The sequence below is a fragment of the Pteropus alecto genome, unplaced genomic scaffold (assembly GCF_000325575.1).
Source record: "Pteropus alecto unplaced genomic scaffold, ASM32557v1 scaffold7, whole genome shotgun sequence".
In the NCBI taxonomy this organism is placed as follows: domain Eukaryota; kingdom Metazoa; phylum Chordata; class Mammalia; order Chiroptera; family Pteropodidae; genus Pteropus; species Pteropus alecto.
In genome coordinates, this window is record NW_006494614.1 from 61861915 (window position 1) to 61878412 (window position 16498).

Below are 16498 nucleotides of genomic sequence, written 5' to 3' on the forward strand. Positions count from 1 at the left end.
TAGTTTAATTCTATATGCGCAATAACAAGAAACTACTTCAAAAATTATTGAAATTATGCTAAAATCATAATAAACATATTATTTATAACTGAGAAAAAAATTTTTCAATCATTTTCTAGCACATACACCTCCTTCTCCTAAATTCTGTACAACAGAACTCAAAGTCTTCATACTTGAAATAAAGAAGCTGAACCAGAATAACATTTAAGATGCTACCTGCTTTAAAATCTTATTGCTGAAATTTGGTTTTCATTTAAAAATTGAAAAACTGTATTCTTAAAAGTCTCAGCTGAATAATAATGTTCCTAAAATATCAACTTTCTCACTTTCATTTAGTTGTCTGTGTTAATGAGGATAATTTTTAGAAGCATTGCTTCTTTCTGTTGTTAAAATGTGAACATTCACTACTACACTGATTAAACTGATCCTTCTTTTTTACATCTTTTTAGGACATAAATCATGTTATATTTAAGAACTCCAGAAATTATTTTTCTTTGATTTTTTAAATCATCTAGCTATCTTGCATTAATTTGATTTGTTAGTTCTCCAAAAATAGAAACAAAAGCAGTGCATGACAAAGAAAACACAAAACTGATAAAACACATTTCCAAAGTAGTAAAAACAGGAAATGAACACACACATATTCCATTTGAGTGGTTAGTGATAAGATACTTGATTTAGGGCCCTGAAGAATTTCACTCATTTATGTACTGAGGCAAACACTGTTTTTCAGCATTAGTATGTAGTAGGTGCAGTACCAGCCATAAGTGATATAAAAATTACAGAATTCAAAGAAGTAATACTTAAGCTAGACCTCAAAGGGAAGGGCTGGCCCATCTGGGCAGAGGGACACAGTGACCTAGGCCCAGGTATGACAACGCATGGTGTCTGAGTAAGTTTAGTTGCGGTGGGAGTCAGGAACTCAAAGAGAGGAGTAACAGGAGACCCAAGCAGAGAGGAGAGAAAAGGTCACAAGGAGGCAAGGGCATAGAAAGGGCACATAAGGAAACTCGGGCTTCGCTATAGGTCAAGGTAAACCCATGGTCTCTGCAGTCAGATGGCCTCAGTCTGAAATGTGACACTTTCCAGCTCAGTGACTCTGGGCAGTTATTTAATCCCTGAACAAAAGGAATGATGGTTCCCACTTCGTAGGCTTGTAGCATCAACTAGGTAAACACATGCAAACTGCAGGGCAGCACCTGATGGTAGTCAGTGCTGTATGACACTAGTTGCTGCCATCAGTGCTGCTGACAGACTTCCTAAACTGGGGGACCGTGATCCAACATGCTGGATAGGACTCTGCTCACCAAAGAGGCTGGAGAGGAGAACCTACAGGTGGCAGAGAAGACAAAGGCCTGAACTAGGATGCTGGCCCAGTGATGGGAAGAAGAAACCATGACAACCCTATAGGGCCAGACATGCTAGGACTATGAGGGCTGAGACCCCTTTAGAGAGAGAGGGAGCTGCCATGGATTTCCAGATTTTGTTCCAAGTACCTGAATGCTGGTATCGATCCATGAATATTGGAAACTCATTTTAGGGGGTGGCAATGAAAGTAATGGTTGCATTCTAGGCATACTGACTAAGGTACCAGTAAACCACCTATGTGTAAATACTCGAAGACCAAGAGGTTCACAGGGATTTGGGGTCCCAGAGAAGGGTCTCAGCTGGACTCATAGATCTGAAGTCATCAACAAATTGACAGTGGCTTTAGCACAGGCTCAGAGACTGCTCAGACAGTGTTAAGTGGGGGACCAGGAAAGAGCCTGGAGTGCACTGACATTTAAGGGGCAGAAGAGAGAATTGCAAAGGAAACAGAAGTTGACAGAAATGCTTGAGGAAAACCACGCCAGCATGTTGTCAGGAGACCTGTGAAACCAGCACGCCACATCAATGCTTGTCTAGGTCTGATGTTCCACAATTTAAAAACAGAAAAAAAACGGATATGGTTCCATAGTGTAGCAGTTAGCACGTCTGCTTTACACACAGAAGGTCCTGGATCGTGCCCCAGTGGAGCCACGGTCCATGGTCTACAGCCATGCCACCCTGAACAAGCTTGATGTCTGATCTCGGAAGATAAGCAGGATTGGGCCTGGTTAATACTTAGATAGGAGACCATCTAGGAAGACCAGGTGCTGTAGGCATAAATAATAATAATAATAATTAAAATAATAAAAAAATAATAAAAACAGAAGAAGGGGGGAGGAGACACGAAGTATGGGGTGGGATTATCACAAATTCCAGGTGAAGAGCCAACTTGTCACCCAAGAAGTCATTCATCACCTTCAGAGAGGAGGGTGTTACAGTCAGGGTGCAAGGACTAAGGGTCATGTAGTACCCACTCCTCTTCCTGGAGCTGGGCTGTGGGCGTGTGGCACATGTACACGATCACACACGTGATGACACATGGCATGTCGGGAGAACTACGCCAATGGTTAACAACTTACTTTGAAATGTACTAAATAGCAGCATTATTCACAATGGCCAGGACACAGAAACAACCGAAGTGTCCTACGATAGATGACTGGCTAAAGAAGCTGTGGTACATATATTCAATAGAGTATTACTCAGCCATAAGAAGAGATGAAATACAGCCATTTGCGACAACATGGATGGAACTCGAGATAATCATGCTAAGCGAAATAAGCCAGACAGAAGAAGTTGAAAATCACATGAAATGTATTAAAAAATGCAATGTCTTGATGGATGGAAAGATGGGCAGAAAAGGGAGAAGAAAGTAAAGTAAAATGGAACTGTGAAATCCAGGTGGTATTCACTATAAAATTCTTTGTGTTTGAAAGTGTTCGTAATAAAATGTTTAATAAAGAATAGAGAAATTTAAATTATCAAGGCTTCTCAATTCCAAATGCACATTAGAATCCCCAATACAACCCAAGAAAAATAATATACTACTGGTATTTTAGAATGCAGGTTTTATTGTAATTTCTGCCTTATCAGAATTCATGTTCTACTTCTATTAGTTAGGTTTTGTTTTACCAAAAGTACAAGACTTTTAAGTCATCTTTCATCGCCATAATGCTGCATGACAAACAAAAAAAACCTTAGTGGCACACAACAAAAAGCATTTATTTAGGTAAAAAAAAAAAAAAAAAGTTTTAATTTGCAATATGGTAAATATAATCCACATAAATAAAAGCTCTTTGGAATCAATTTTTAAGAATGCAAAGGGGTCCTGAGACATAAAAGTTTTAGAACTTCTAGTAGATAATCTGCAGTTTAATTAAGTTCAATGAAACTGTCTCACAGATTTTAAAAAATAACTATTCAAAGTCCAGAGAACAAAGTTAGATAACTTCTTTCACTTATAGTATTATTAAAAGTAATTTCCACCTCACCGTGTACATTATCACTGTTTCCCTAAGTTTCGATAAATAAAAAATACAAGTGATTGAGTCTGGGAAGACTTGGAGCTCTCCCGGTGTACGAGATGGTCCTACACAGCATTCCTGGGTAACTCAAGGCCCCAAAGGAACACATGACCAATATCTGTGGCTGAAGCCAGATGTGGGCAACTACTGCACTGTTCTCTCCACTCCTGTACTTGAAAATCTTTAGAACAAACAGTATAGGAAAAAGGTAACGCTTTCACTTTTTAATGTGTACTTTTAAGCACTGCTACCTTGATTTGCCTTTTCTATTCTTTTCAATCTTACACAAGTGGTTAGGAGCATTAGTTCTGGGCTGGAATCCCAGCTTTCCTTAGGAATATTACTTAACTGTGACTCAGTTCTCCCATCTGTAAAATGCGGGCAATAATCTTCGTTGGATTGTTGTTAGAATTAAACAGGTATAACTGAGCCCCCAGAGCTCTTAGGAAGCTTATGTAGGTTAGTCTAGGTAACAAGCTTGGAACATGGCCTGATCAGAACAGTCAGGGTTTCAGATTGTCCTTACTGCTGTTCTCTGAGCTTTTATACAAAAGAAATGGAAAAGTCTGACCTTTTTTATAAGTTAAATTATATCAGTGAAGATTTCCAAATAAGCAGAGACAAACCAAATCACAAGTGCGTTACAGAAAAGACAGTGAGAAAACTTTATAGTAATAACACTTAAGAGTGACTTTGGACTTTCAAAAGAGCAATAACCTAGACCTAACAGAGTATCATGAGAAGTGTGACTAATAAAACTAAGTTAATTTGCTTGCCAATTTCTGGACGGAAGAAACTATTATTCCCTATGACCATGAATGAAGAATAGATAATTAATGATGTTTTGGCCCAGCTGATGCTAAAGCTGGCTCATCGCTCTTTCTCTGGGTACTAATATACATATACAAGAGAATGAAAGAGATAATAGCCACATTTTCTGCAATTATATTAAAATACAGGAGTGAGGGGTCTTGATAATTATGTCTCGAGGAAAAAGCACTGTGGTGAAAAAGAAGCCAGGCCTACAGATCAGGAAGGCAGGGTACAGGTTCCAAGATGGATAGTTTGGAGACAAAAGGAGCCAACAGTCCATCAGAGGCACTGTTCCCTGGATGACATGTAGAAGTTAAAATTACAAGAGCAGTTTTAGCAGGAGAAAGTTCCTATGACTGAGTGACAACTACTCATCCTGGGAGTTGAGGCCTTGCTGTGTCCTAAGAATGATGGTCCCTGAGCAGATTATATAACATGAGCTGACTGTGCTCCCAAGGCCACTATGAGGACTGTTTGAATACCATAACATGGTTATGTATACATAAACATGAGCACAGCCATTAGGACACACATATATCCAACATACAACTGAAGTCAGGGATGGGTGGCTCTCTATAATTTTGTCAGACAGGGCTTTATTTTAAAAACAAAGTGTTTATTAAGCATCTGTGAGGTACAAAGCCCTGTGCCTGAGATATGAGGGAGACAGAGAAGGAAAAACACACAGAACAAGCAGGTGTGGCTCCCACTGTGGCACAGCTCAATTCTAGGAGAGACAAACAAAAGGGAGAACGAAGGATGCCTGAGTGAGGGACCAGCCAACCTCGAATACTCCAGGGTCTCACGATGACTGAGTCAAGGTTGCCCTGGCCCTCCCGATGACTACATACTTGGGGTTTACTCTGAGCCCCACCTGGTTCTACACATCACCTTCACTCTCCTCCTGGAAAGTCTCCCACACCTCCACACAGCTCGCCAATTATATGGCAAGCTGACTGTGACTGTCCAACTAGCTGCACAAAGTCAAGCATATGAGAATCAAGGAACTCATAGCTTTGTCTGAAATGTGCCCTCCATCATGCCCAGAGCTACACTGCTCATATGGCAGCCATGGTCCACACTAGGCTACTCCAATTGCGACTGTAATGAAATAAAAATAAAATTTCATTGCTTCTCAGCCATTTGGCTAAGATCAAGTGTAAAAATAAAATTTCAGGTCCTTAGTTGCATAAGCCACCTTTCAAGTGCTCAAAAGGCCCATGTGGCTGATAACCACCAAGTTAGAGCAGATATAGACCATTCCATTATGGTAGAAAGTTCTTCAGGATAGTGATGCTCTAGAATTTGGACTTATTTTGGCGTGAAGCAAGGAGAAGGGTATAAAACTTTCATTTTTTTCCCCTTTTAATAAACATCAATATTTGAAATTTTTACAGCCAAGATATGTTTATGTATTACTTACAAAATTTAGAAAAACGATATGAATTTTGATGAGCATTTACAAAAGACCTGAAAGCACTGAACCAAACATCATCTCAGGATCTCCCCTCCACATTGCAGTGCATCTCCTTCCTTTCAACCCTGCGGGCGGACAGACTCACCTTTGGAGTGTTTTCCTACAGTCCTTTTGGGCAGAGACTCCTCAGTGGAATGTGCTGATGTACGCAGTGCATTCTCCAAACTATTACTGACACTGGTGACGGGGGTCTCGGTTCGTGGATTGACCTGAAGGTATAAAAATATAACCATATTATTTTCTTCTGTTTGGTTCATATGGAATAATTTTCATTATTTAGAAGTCATTTATGTTTACTGTACTTTCAAATTTTTTCTATAAAACATTACTAGTGTAGTAATAAGGACTTCCTACAAAAGACGAAAATTTCACCAATCTACTACTCACCATTGAAATTTAAAAATGGCCTAGATAACTTTAAGCAAACACAAGAATTTATGTCTTGTGTCCATGATTCCCTCGACTGGATAAAACTGTCGGCGAAATTGTCATGACTATCTATATCTGAGAAAGAACCTATAAAATTAACCCAAGACTTAACGCTGTCCTACGAATCTTAAATAAATCATAAAATGCTCTGCAAACAACAGTAAAGAACAGAACACAACTGGATCTAGTTGAGGGTACATTTTACAAAAGCATATTCTGAAATTATATCACAATTCCATTTCTAGGACTTCATCATACAAAGCACTTACATGTAAAAAAAATGCGTGAGAGGGGATTGGGGGATGCTCACTGCAGCAGCATTTCTAATAGTAAAAAGCTTAAAACATCTTAAATAGCTGCTGAAAGACACCAAACTAAATGAGAGTGCATCGACACATGGACTGTGATAGTCATAAAACAACCATGAAAGATCTTCGACATACAGGAAGATTAAAAACAAGTCAGAATATCATTTCAGCCCCTCCTCCTTTTCTTCAGATTAAAGTGAATGTGTCTGTATGTAAATAAACAGAAAGGGGCCCAGAAGGATAAGGCAAACTCCTAACCATAGTGACCTCAGGAGCAGAGAGGAGACTTTCTTGGATGGGGGGAGGAAAATGCAATAACTTTTGTTTTCCCTTAATAACAATTTTGTATTTGAAAGTTTTATAGCCAAAATATATTTAAGACGTAGGATTTAGAAGAAAAAGAATGACCAATGCTTTAACTTCTTCAGAGTCACAACTGAATATATGTCAAAATTTCAAAGGACAGTAGAAGAAAGTTAAGATGTTAAAGTTTATCAAGAGAGACATGACTTTTCACAAGTAGAACAGTATGCTACACAAATAAAGGGGGAATCACTTGGAGGAAAGGAAGGATGACTTTTGGTCCTGATTCTGATACGGGTTCAACTTGAGACACGTATGTAACCCCCTAAGCTCTCTGGCCTTTGTTTTCACTAGTTTACTTCATTCCCTGGAGAGCAGGTGGGAGCTGATCAAAAGAATCTGTAAGTGCACTGCAAGCACACGCCCCTTCACCCACATAAAGGCCTGGTGGGAGGACAGGGGGAGGCAGAGGCAGGGTTAGGAGAGAGGACGACGGAGATGGTCGCCACTCCTGCAGGGCGGAGCTAGCATTTACCGCATTAAATAGCGACATCCAATCATTCACAGAGAACTGCAGGAGGACAACACACCACATACGCAAGCGCTCTCTACTTCTACCTTTGTCAAAGCCACTTGAGCAGTAAGGTCTTCTGGGCTTTGTGCAGAGAAGTCTCATCGTGCATACACAGCACAGGACTGGCAGGCCCTGTACTACGCAAGAGACCCAGCACAAGAAAAGGAACTCATCACAAACCTAGGTAATCCGGAAGTTAATATAACTCAATGAAATAATCCCACCCATCCAGTACTCCTCCAAAAAATCAATTCTTTTGATAATTTACCAAGATGTTATCAAGACAGTTAAAATGTTAAATAACTTAGGTCAGAGTACTCCAGAAATGAACTTCTTTCCTATTAAAAAAGATAATAACTACAGTAATAACTCCAAAAGCAAGATTTTGTTTCAATAGTAAATATTACTATAGGAAACAACTCAGGAGGTGAATATTTTTAACTACAAAATAAATATAACCACAGCAGATTCTATCCTATTTGGCCTGACTCATATGAACCCCCATGTTCTCTTAGCTACCCTGGTAATTCTAAGTCCTGGCCCTAAGAGGCTGAGTTGTCTGGACTAGCGACAAACCTCTCCTGCCCTGAGCACACGTACACACATACTTGCCCACCCTAAAACATCTCCAACAGCCACAAACAGAAAACCAGCCTCCAGACACTCAGCCTGCAGGGAGAAGGGGAGAGGGAGCAAAGGGCTGAGTAGAGGAAGAATACACTACAGTCATGATGTTTGACTCTATGGCCAGGAGAACACAGCTTGTAAAATATGGAGAGTTGGACTGAAAGGGTGGTTCTCAACCTGGGCTGCACCGGAAGCCCCGAGGCACTGGAAGAACATAAGCCAATTCCAAGTCCCACACACCCATTAAATCACGACTTCTGGAGTAGGGCTGGGACACTGACTGTGGTTTTCTGTTCTGTACATTTAGCTCCCCAGGTGATTCTAACTGCAGGCAGGTCGTGGATCACTGCCACGTCCAGGGTTTTGACTGCACCCATCATCTTGTTAGTTCTCAGCAAAGACCAAGAGGAAACCCAGTGTGTGGAGGAGTTCCTTCAGCAGATTAACAGGAAAAGCTAGAGTATAGGTCCATCTGCCATGCTCCTAAGAGAAAGGTAGAACCTCCGAGTTACCCTCATGAAATGTGTTAAAATTCTTTAAAATTAGAACCACCAGAAAAAAAAATATATTTGTTTTCCTCAGTATTTTTTCCCCGAAGTATTTCTTACTTTTTCAAACGTTCACTTTTTCCAACCAAGCCTTTATCTTTACTTTGCTCCTTTGTTTACATTGAAAGCTGTCTTCACTTGCATTTCCCAGAAATGCTGTTTTTGGGGTTATTTTTGGTTAAGTTAATTTGCTCATGTGACCTACGCAGTTCAACTCAGATGCTCTCTGACTCACGCTCACAGCAGAGCTCCAGTCATCAGCTTGATGTGCACGAGAATGAAGACTTGATCAGTTCCAAATGCAGCCCTCTGCTACTGCAAAGAAGGCAATGAGAAAATGCTCTCCAACGACAGATCCCAACTCAACCTTGACGGATGGTTTCCATTAAGTTCAAAGTCCTTTTTTATGCAAGCTCCTTGCTTTATTACTAAGTGAACACTCAGTAATCATTCTTTGCATCTTCGCAGCCAGCTTCTCTGATGAGCTAGCTACAAGGGCCTGGCTCCTGTCATCTCTCTGATATCTCCCACTTCTCTGCTCTGCTCAATCACTGCAGCCACCAGGGATGGACTCAGCAGCCAGGTTCTGCCCAGAGCCTTCACCCTGCCTGGAATGGCCTTCTCAAAGCCATCATGAATGTCAACTTCTTAGCAAGGACTTCTCAAAGCTCAGTCAGACAGGGACATTTTGTCTGTTTTGTACTCTGTGTATGCTGTGCACTTCAAACAGTGCTTGGCACAAAATAGGCACTTAATAAGTATATGTAAAATACATGACTGTGACCACCAAATTTTAATGAAATTCAGGATTCAACTAACAAAAAAAAAGGACCTCTATCTCAAAGTAAAATTTCTGCAGTCTAAATAATGTACTACACAATCAGAATATTTCGCCAGATCTACTACAGGACTTACAAAGCTATAGCCATGAATAAAATGTGACTCTGAAGTGTGCTACTAGTGATGAGGCACACACTCCATTCTGTATTTCTACTGGGAAAGTGATTTTGGTCTAACATTTGCCACATACCTTAGACTAGTAATGGGCTAAAGTCCCACCAGCTGGAATCAGAGTTCATGCCTGGCTCCTCTGAGAGTTAACCCTCTAACTGTTATAGCTATTTAAAGAGACTCGGTCTCTGCATCCAAACTTTAATGTACAAAATGCCTCCAGATCTTGTTAAAACGGTGATTCTAATTCAGAAGGCCTGAGACTCTGCATTTCTCACCAGCTCCCAGAGGGTGCCGATGCTGCAAGAGTATTTCAAGATAAAGGAGCTCACCATGATCAGAACATTCACAAGCTGAACAACTTTCTTTTAGGTGGGACGTAAAAAGGTGTGTGTAGACAATTAGATCAGATGAATTCAAAAGACTCTTTCCAAGGGTAAGATGTGAAGATGACAAACCATATAAAGCATCAGCATAGAGAAGAAACACGTGTTGGACAGCATGACTCCTGCTAATTCTCTCCCTCATATATTTACACTTTTAAGGATTTCCCACAGTCCATGACAACTGATGAGAGTTCTAACACTACACAAAACTGCTTTAAAGCTTTGTGTTTAAAACTCATCTTTAATATTCATGGACCAGAACCACAGTTTTTAGAAGAGTCTTAATTGTTAAAATCTATTTCATTGAAGATCATTCACAGTCATCTGAATGGGAATGCTAACGTATGCATTACGTATGCATTATGTAACTGCCTGCAAGAGATGAGCTGACTGGAGGCCTGGGTCTCCAAAAGCCTCACTTCGCACCACTAACAGGCATTTCAAACAGCTCAGAAAAATGGCAATAGGCACCAGAGCTGGGGTTTTAACTTTCTCTGTGGAAAAACAAAACAAAAACACCTGTAGCTGTTTGATGAAGCCTACTGACCCTTCCCAGAAATATGTATTAAACCCATAAAATATACAGGATTGCAAGTAAAGTCAATTATACCAAAAAGTTATCAAAGTCTTAAACAAATTTTCTTCAACACATTTAGCAAGCGAGTGTCATGGAATCTGACATAGCGATGAAAACAAAGGATATCTTAAGATGCCTCATCCATTGCAATATGAAAACATCTGATTTTTGTTGGTGACAAGTCACAAGCACTGTTAACATCATGAGTTTCTACCCGCTTTCATAATAACAACAAATGCTACAGTTCCCATTAGAGGCTAGCGGAAGTAAAGCTGTGATCTTCCTTGTGGCCTCTAGGAGTGCGGGGGCTATGGTAGGGTTGGCCAGCAAGCTGTGGATGGGAGGAGGGTACTGCGAAGCAGACAAGCTGATACGCCAGAGTGCCCTGAGATCAGGACGTGGTGACAGGTGTTCCCTTCTGGACCAAAATGCCAAAAGACCACCATATCGAAAGTACTGCGACTGACAGTGCCCTCCTCACTTTTTATCTGAATAATGTTAACATAAGCACTGGCTTATAAAAATGAACCCTAATAGGAAAATCCTCTAGTGACTTTAGAGATCAAGTGCTTTTCATGAGGGGGGGGGGAAAAAAGCATCCGTTGGATGTCTACAAATACCTTACCATCTACTGCTTCAAGTTCGAACTACTTCACCTAATTTTTAGAACTCTTCCAGATGTCTATCCTTATTTTACTTATAAAGTCTTATTTCCCACTATCCCCTAACACTTAGTTTTACTTCCACATAATGGTAGCATTTGCTGCCATTATGAAAGCAAGTAGAAACCTACAGTGGTGTTAGTAGTGCTTGTGAGTTTATAGTTCTCAAGTGGGGGCAATTTTGCCCAACAGGGGACATATGACCATGTCTGGAGACATTTTTGGTTGTCATAACTGGGGGCAGGGACTTTACTGGCATCATCTTGGTGGAGGTTACGGATACTGCTAAACATCCTACAGCGCACTGGGCAGGCCCCAAAACAAAAGAATTATCTGGCCAAAACCTCAACAGTACTGAAGCTGAGAAACCCTACCCTCACATAATTCCTTTTCTCTACTAGAAGCCTTAGAAGTCAACTTAAGCAAAAAACAACCTCCTTTCTAAACAGAACCCCCTAAAACTCAGCCCAAATCAGACAAAGTCTACAGGCCTTCCCTAATCATGACTCCCCACCAATGCAATTGCTCTAAAACAAATGAAGCACTTAACTCTAAATGGAAGGGCATGCAGATTTATTTTCCCTACCCACTAGGTTCTTGAAGATGGACCCCAAAACTTATCCTTGACATGTGTGCTCTCACAACGTATGGAAGAGGGCAAAGCATGCACCATGCATTCAAATGTTCTACATCTAAGTGACGTAGGAGTTTTTAAGGAAAACCAAGTAAAGCAATGGTTATTATCCTGAAAAACCAAAGTTTAAATGTCCTAGTTGTGCTGTAACTAAGTGAATCACTGGTAATAAATTGAAGGGGATGCAGTAGGCAGGACAGCCCGTTTATTAACAAGACAATGGTTCTCAGTGGTGAGGCTCTCTTCAGAATCACTTGGAAACTCCTACAAAAAACAATGCATGCCTTCCCCTTATGCATGAAGTTAAAAGTTCCAAAATCTACCTTCGGATACACTCAAACACATCCAAAATGACATCTATACAAGGTTTCTACTATAGTGAAGTACTATGGTGTACCTATTAGCAAAAGACTGGAAACAATTATATGCTATTAATATAGGACTAGTTAAGTAAAAAGATACATCTACATGCTTGGAATACCAGGCAGTTGTACGTAGAAGGGAGAGTGAGAATGCTAGGTTTTGACATGAAAAGACTGTTAAGATATGAGGTAAGTTTAAAAAGCAAGGTGCACACTAAATCCCTAAGATGTGAACACTTTGTAAGAGGCCATGGAGAATAACATAATGAAAAAATAACAGTATTATAACCATTTTGTATAGTTCTTATCATTCATCCCAGACGCTTATATACATATGAATCCATGTAATCCTCGCTGTAATCATTCTTCACAAACAATGACTAATGTTTCAGGTCATATGGCCAATGGAGAGCAGTCCTATAGATACAGAGGTTTATGATATGGCATAGATTAAATCCAAGGAGATCACAGCCTGATTGTGGTGGCAGTGGCTCTGGTTCTAGCAGCAACACAGTCCCTGTGGCTGTGACTGTGCCCAATACTTCACCTTGCTCAGGTTGTTTCCTCCACTGCAAAGTGGTAATAATGATACCTACCTCATAGAATTTTTGTGAGAATTTAAAAAAATGCATTTAAAGTAGTTAGTATGCTGGAAAAACAGTCAGTATTCAATAAAATGTTATTTGTTATTATTACTGTGGTGTTTCCCAGCCTAGTTGGGATGGCAATTAAATAGGCTCAAGTGTCCTAACAGAGACAAGTTCTGTGAAAACACCTGGAGGGGACAGTACCCTTGAGGTCCTGGCAGAGAATATCTTCTGTGAGGCTCAATCTCCCTGCTGACTCAACTGTCCCTGCTCTGCAGTGGAGCACACATACAAAAAGGCACTAGTGACACACGTCTGGGGATTAGCTCCAGACAGCTACATCAGTTTCTATGTCTCCTTCTCTGCAATTTGGGGTGGGGGAGAGGTGAGGTGGAAGTAGCTACCTTCTCCTCTAAATCAGGGATCCCCAATGCCCAGGCCACAGACCAGTATCAGTCCCTGGCCTACTAGGAACCGGGCAACACAGCAGGAAGTGAGCAGTGAGCAGGTGAACGAAGCTTCATCTATATTTGCAGCCACTCCCCACTGCTCGCTTCACGGCCTCAGCTCCACCTCAGATCATCAGGCATTTGATTCTTATAGGAGCACTGACCCCTGGTACCAAAAAGGTTCGGGACCAGTGCTCTAAATAGACATTCCACTTAAAAATGGACTCTACCATGACAAGTGATCACCTATTCTAAAATTAGCAGGCAACCACTTGAAGATTATTTTAACTAGTTAGAAAAAATATCCTTAAGAGTCAATGCTCAAATGTTGTAAGTAAAGCAATCGCATCCCCAAATAGCAAGTGCTAATCCGCTCAATTGTTTGGACAGCAATTAGGCACATGTAACAAACTTTCATTACATCTGTACCTCTGGACCCACTAATCCTGCTGGGAGGACTCTATCCTAAAAATACAAGCAGTGATACAAAAGTTCGTGTGCAAGGAGATTCATCCTAGCTTTAAAAGAGCAAAAATATGAACAACATTAATATCCAGCAAGATTAATATTTAAATAAATTTACATCTATATGACTACATATTTTACAGCCTTTTAAAAATAATTTCAGAAAACATTAAGACAAGCAGAATGCTCAAAGATAAGTGAAACAAGGTAGAATTTTGTTTCTGGGTCATTTATTTTTATTTTAAATATTTTTTAATTTAAGTACTATATTGGTATATATTAGTTATATTAGTTTCAGGTGTACGATACAGTGATTTGACGTTTTTATATCTTATAATATAATCAAGACACTAATTATTTGTTACCATGCAAACTTATCTCAATATTATTGACAATTTCACCCGTCCTCCCATCTCCTGTCCATTGGTAACCATCCATTTGGTCTGTTTCTGAGCCTGTTTTGAAAGAAGGTAGAACTTATAATGTGTCCAGTGTGTGTATACACAAATAGGTGTTAAAAAAAAAAAGAAGAAGAAGAAGAAGAAAATGCACCATAATGTTAATAGTAACTTGTCTCTGGACAATTTAAAAAAAAAATTTTTGTTTTCCAATTTTTCTGCAAGGAAAAATTAGAATTAGAATTAGGGGAAAAAATGTAAAGATATTAAGTCTAAATGTAAGAACCCTGTCATAAGATATGTGCAATAAAAAAAGTAAAATAGAAGCAACTTCTAAACCTGAAATTGCTCATCACTTGATGACTATCCACCATCTCTCTACCAAGCTGGATGCAGTGGAGGAGCTGTCGGAGGTGCTGAGCAGCATCCATAAGGTATGAGAGATGCTGGCCTCATGGGAAAACAAATGAGACAATTTCAGAGAAAGTAAGGAAAGGGGCACGATTCCTGGTGGTCCAGAAAGAATAGCAGAGCTGAATGCTAACTGGAGAAGGAGCCAGCCAAGCCAAGAACTGCAGGGTGGGCCTTCCAGGCACAGGAACAGAAAGGATGGAGCTCCAAGGCAAGAAGAAACGGGCAGAAAGACTTTCCTGGCCGAAGCTTATGACAGCCAAGGCAGCAGCAAAACAAGGTACCCTCAAGTAAGAACGTGGACTCTAAGGTGTCCACGGCCATTTTTCAATTTGTATTCTAAGTAACCTATCCCTACACAGGAAAGAATAACATCTGTTAAATACTTTTAAATTGATGGGAAAAAAATGCATAAAATCAAAAAGAATGATTCTGTAAGCATTTTACTAAAATAGTAATTACGTGTCTCTAAAAACCAGAAGAAAATAGATAGTTTAATAGTGAAAACTATTTGCTGACTTAGGCCAAGTTAAAGCCAATGCTAACCAAAAACCGTTTTCCACATGAAAACATTCCTTTTAATATTTCTTACCCTAAAGCTTTACTCATTAAAAGAGAGAGAGAGAGAGAGAGAGAGAGATATTAATGCTCAAAAATCTCAGCAAAATGTACCAAGGACTTAACTAGATGAGCTGCAACAATATGACTGACTATAAGCAGCCTGCAGAATAGTGTAGCTTCTACCAGGAGTGCCCAGCCCTAACTGTGCAAACCTGAGAAGTTTTTAGAAATTCAGATTCCAGCACACCCTAGAACAGGCCAATTAAACCAAAACCTGGGAAGGGGGGGTTCATGCCTAGGTACAAATAGCTCTGAAAATGTCCAGAATCACAGCTCCAGAAACTGCAGTGTAGAACCACACAGGTTTGTAGCAAGAGCCCTGGGTTGACTAAAGACAATAATTACTAAGCTATGCAAACCCATAAAATGGGGTTAAAACAGCATCTTAGTCAACTTCCTAAGGTTGTTACAGGATTAAGTGTCTAGTTCCTGGAAAGTGGCTCTTACGGAGTCTGTCACAAAGCTGGTGCTCAATAAACCGCCACAGTTATCCAGGTCAGTGACCTGAGGAGGATCGGAGGGTAGCAAGAAAGGCTTTCGTGTGAACAGCTACACTATCCTACTTCTGATTCAGAGCTTTATTTTAACACAGTTCCAACGGGCTTAGGTGTATTCTCCTAGAGCAGAGCAAAAAATAGCAAATTTAAGGTGGGGAAAGGGGGAGCCTAAAGAAATCAATGGTTGCTGGAGAAAGGTACAATGTTAGTAGTAAGGACACACAAGTGACAGCAAGGGAACATCAAGAAGCATTTTTAAAAGCAGAAGTTTAAAAAGCATAGCCATATGGGAACAACCAGCCCAACCTTAAAGTCTGAAGTCAAACACTGTGTTTGAATATTAAACAACACATTCAGGAAGGCAGTTCCTACTCCTTCAAGAAAAACTTAAATTATGTGACTGTGCGATTATCAAAAATGGTTAACAGTGAAAACAAATTCAGGTGCAGAGGCTGTAATTACTCCTCTTTCTCATGCAATTTCAGGTGGAATTTCATCCCATGCACATCGCATCCAAAGGGACAGCAGATGAGGCATTCATGTATGTTAGTTTAACCTCCAAGACTTCTGACATTAAGTGCACCCTATATACAATATTGTTATTGTGTATATTTTGGACAGATGTTTAAATATTGAAGTTTTCTTTGAGAAACTGGCTCAGTATCTAATCGTAATCAGTAAACTACATTACAATGACCATTGTGGTTCCTGCTATAATATTCAACTGCCTGAGAAGAACCATTCAGAGCTGTTAGCACATTAAAATGGTTGCTTCGTGATCCCCGTGGGGTACTAGCCACAATCTAAGTTCAGTTACAGAACATTTACGCATCCAACAGTGGAAATCAGGCGCTGAAAAAAAAGAAATGAGTGAAAAGCATCGCTGGTCCAGAAAGCATCAGTAAAATAGGCCCTTGGGTTTATTTCTATAGGAGCCACTACATACAATAATTCCACTTCCTGAGTCCTGAATGGGTGCCTGCTATGAACAAAAGCAAAGCTGCTCAGAGTCAGGGACCAAATCTTTTAT

The 16498-nt window shown here is 40.1% G+C and overlaps 1 protein-coding gene across 2 annotated transcripts in view; it reads right to left on the bottom strand.

The window, feature by feature from the left end:
- Positions 1-16498, bottom strand: part of ZCCHC14 (zinc finger CCHC-type containing 14) — a 60917-nt gene that overhangs the window by 30250 nt on the left and 14169 nt on the right. For both annotated transcript variants that reach the window (XM_015600540.2, XM_006926743.3), the window contains exon 2: positions 5765-5888. In XM_015600540.2, coding sequence (XP_015456026.1) covers positions 5765-5888 — 124 coding nt within the window. The remainder of the gene's footprint in view (positions 1-5764; positions 5889-16498) is intronic.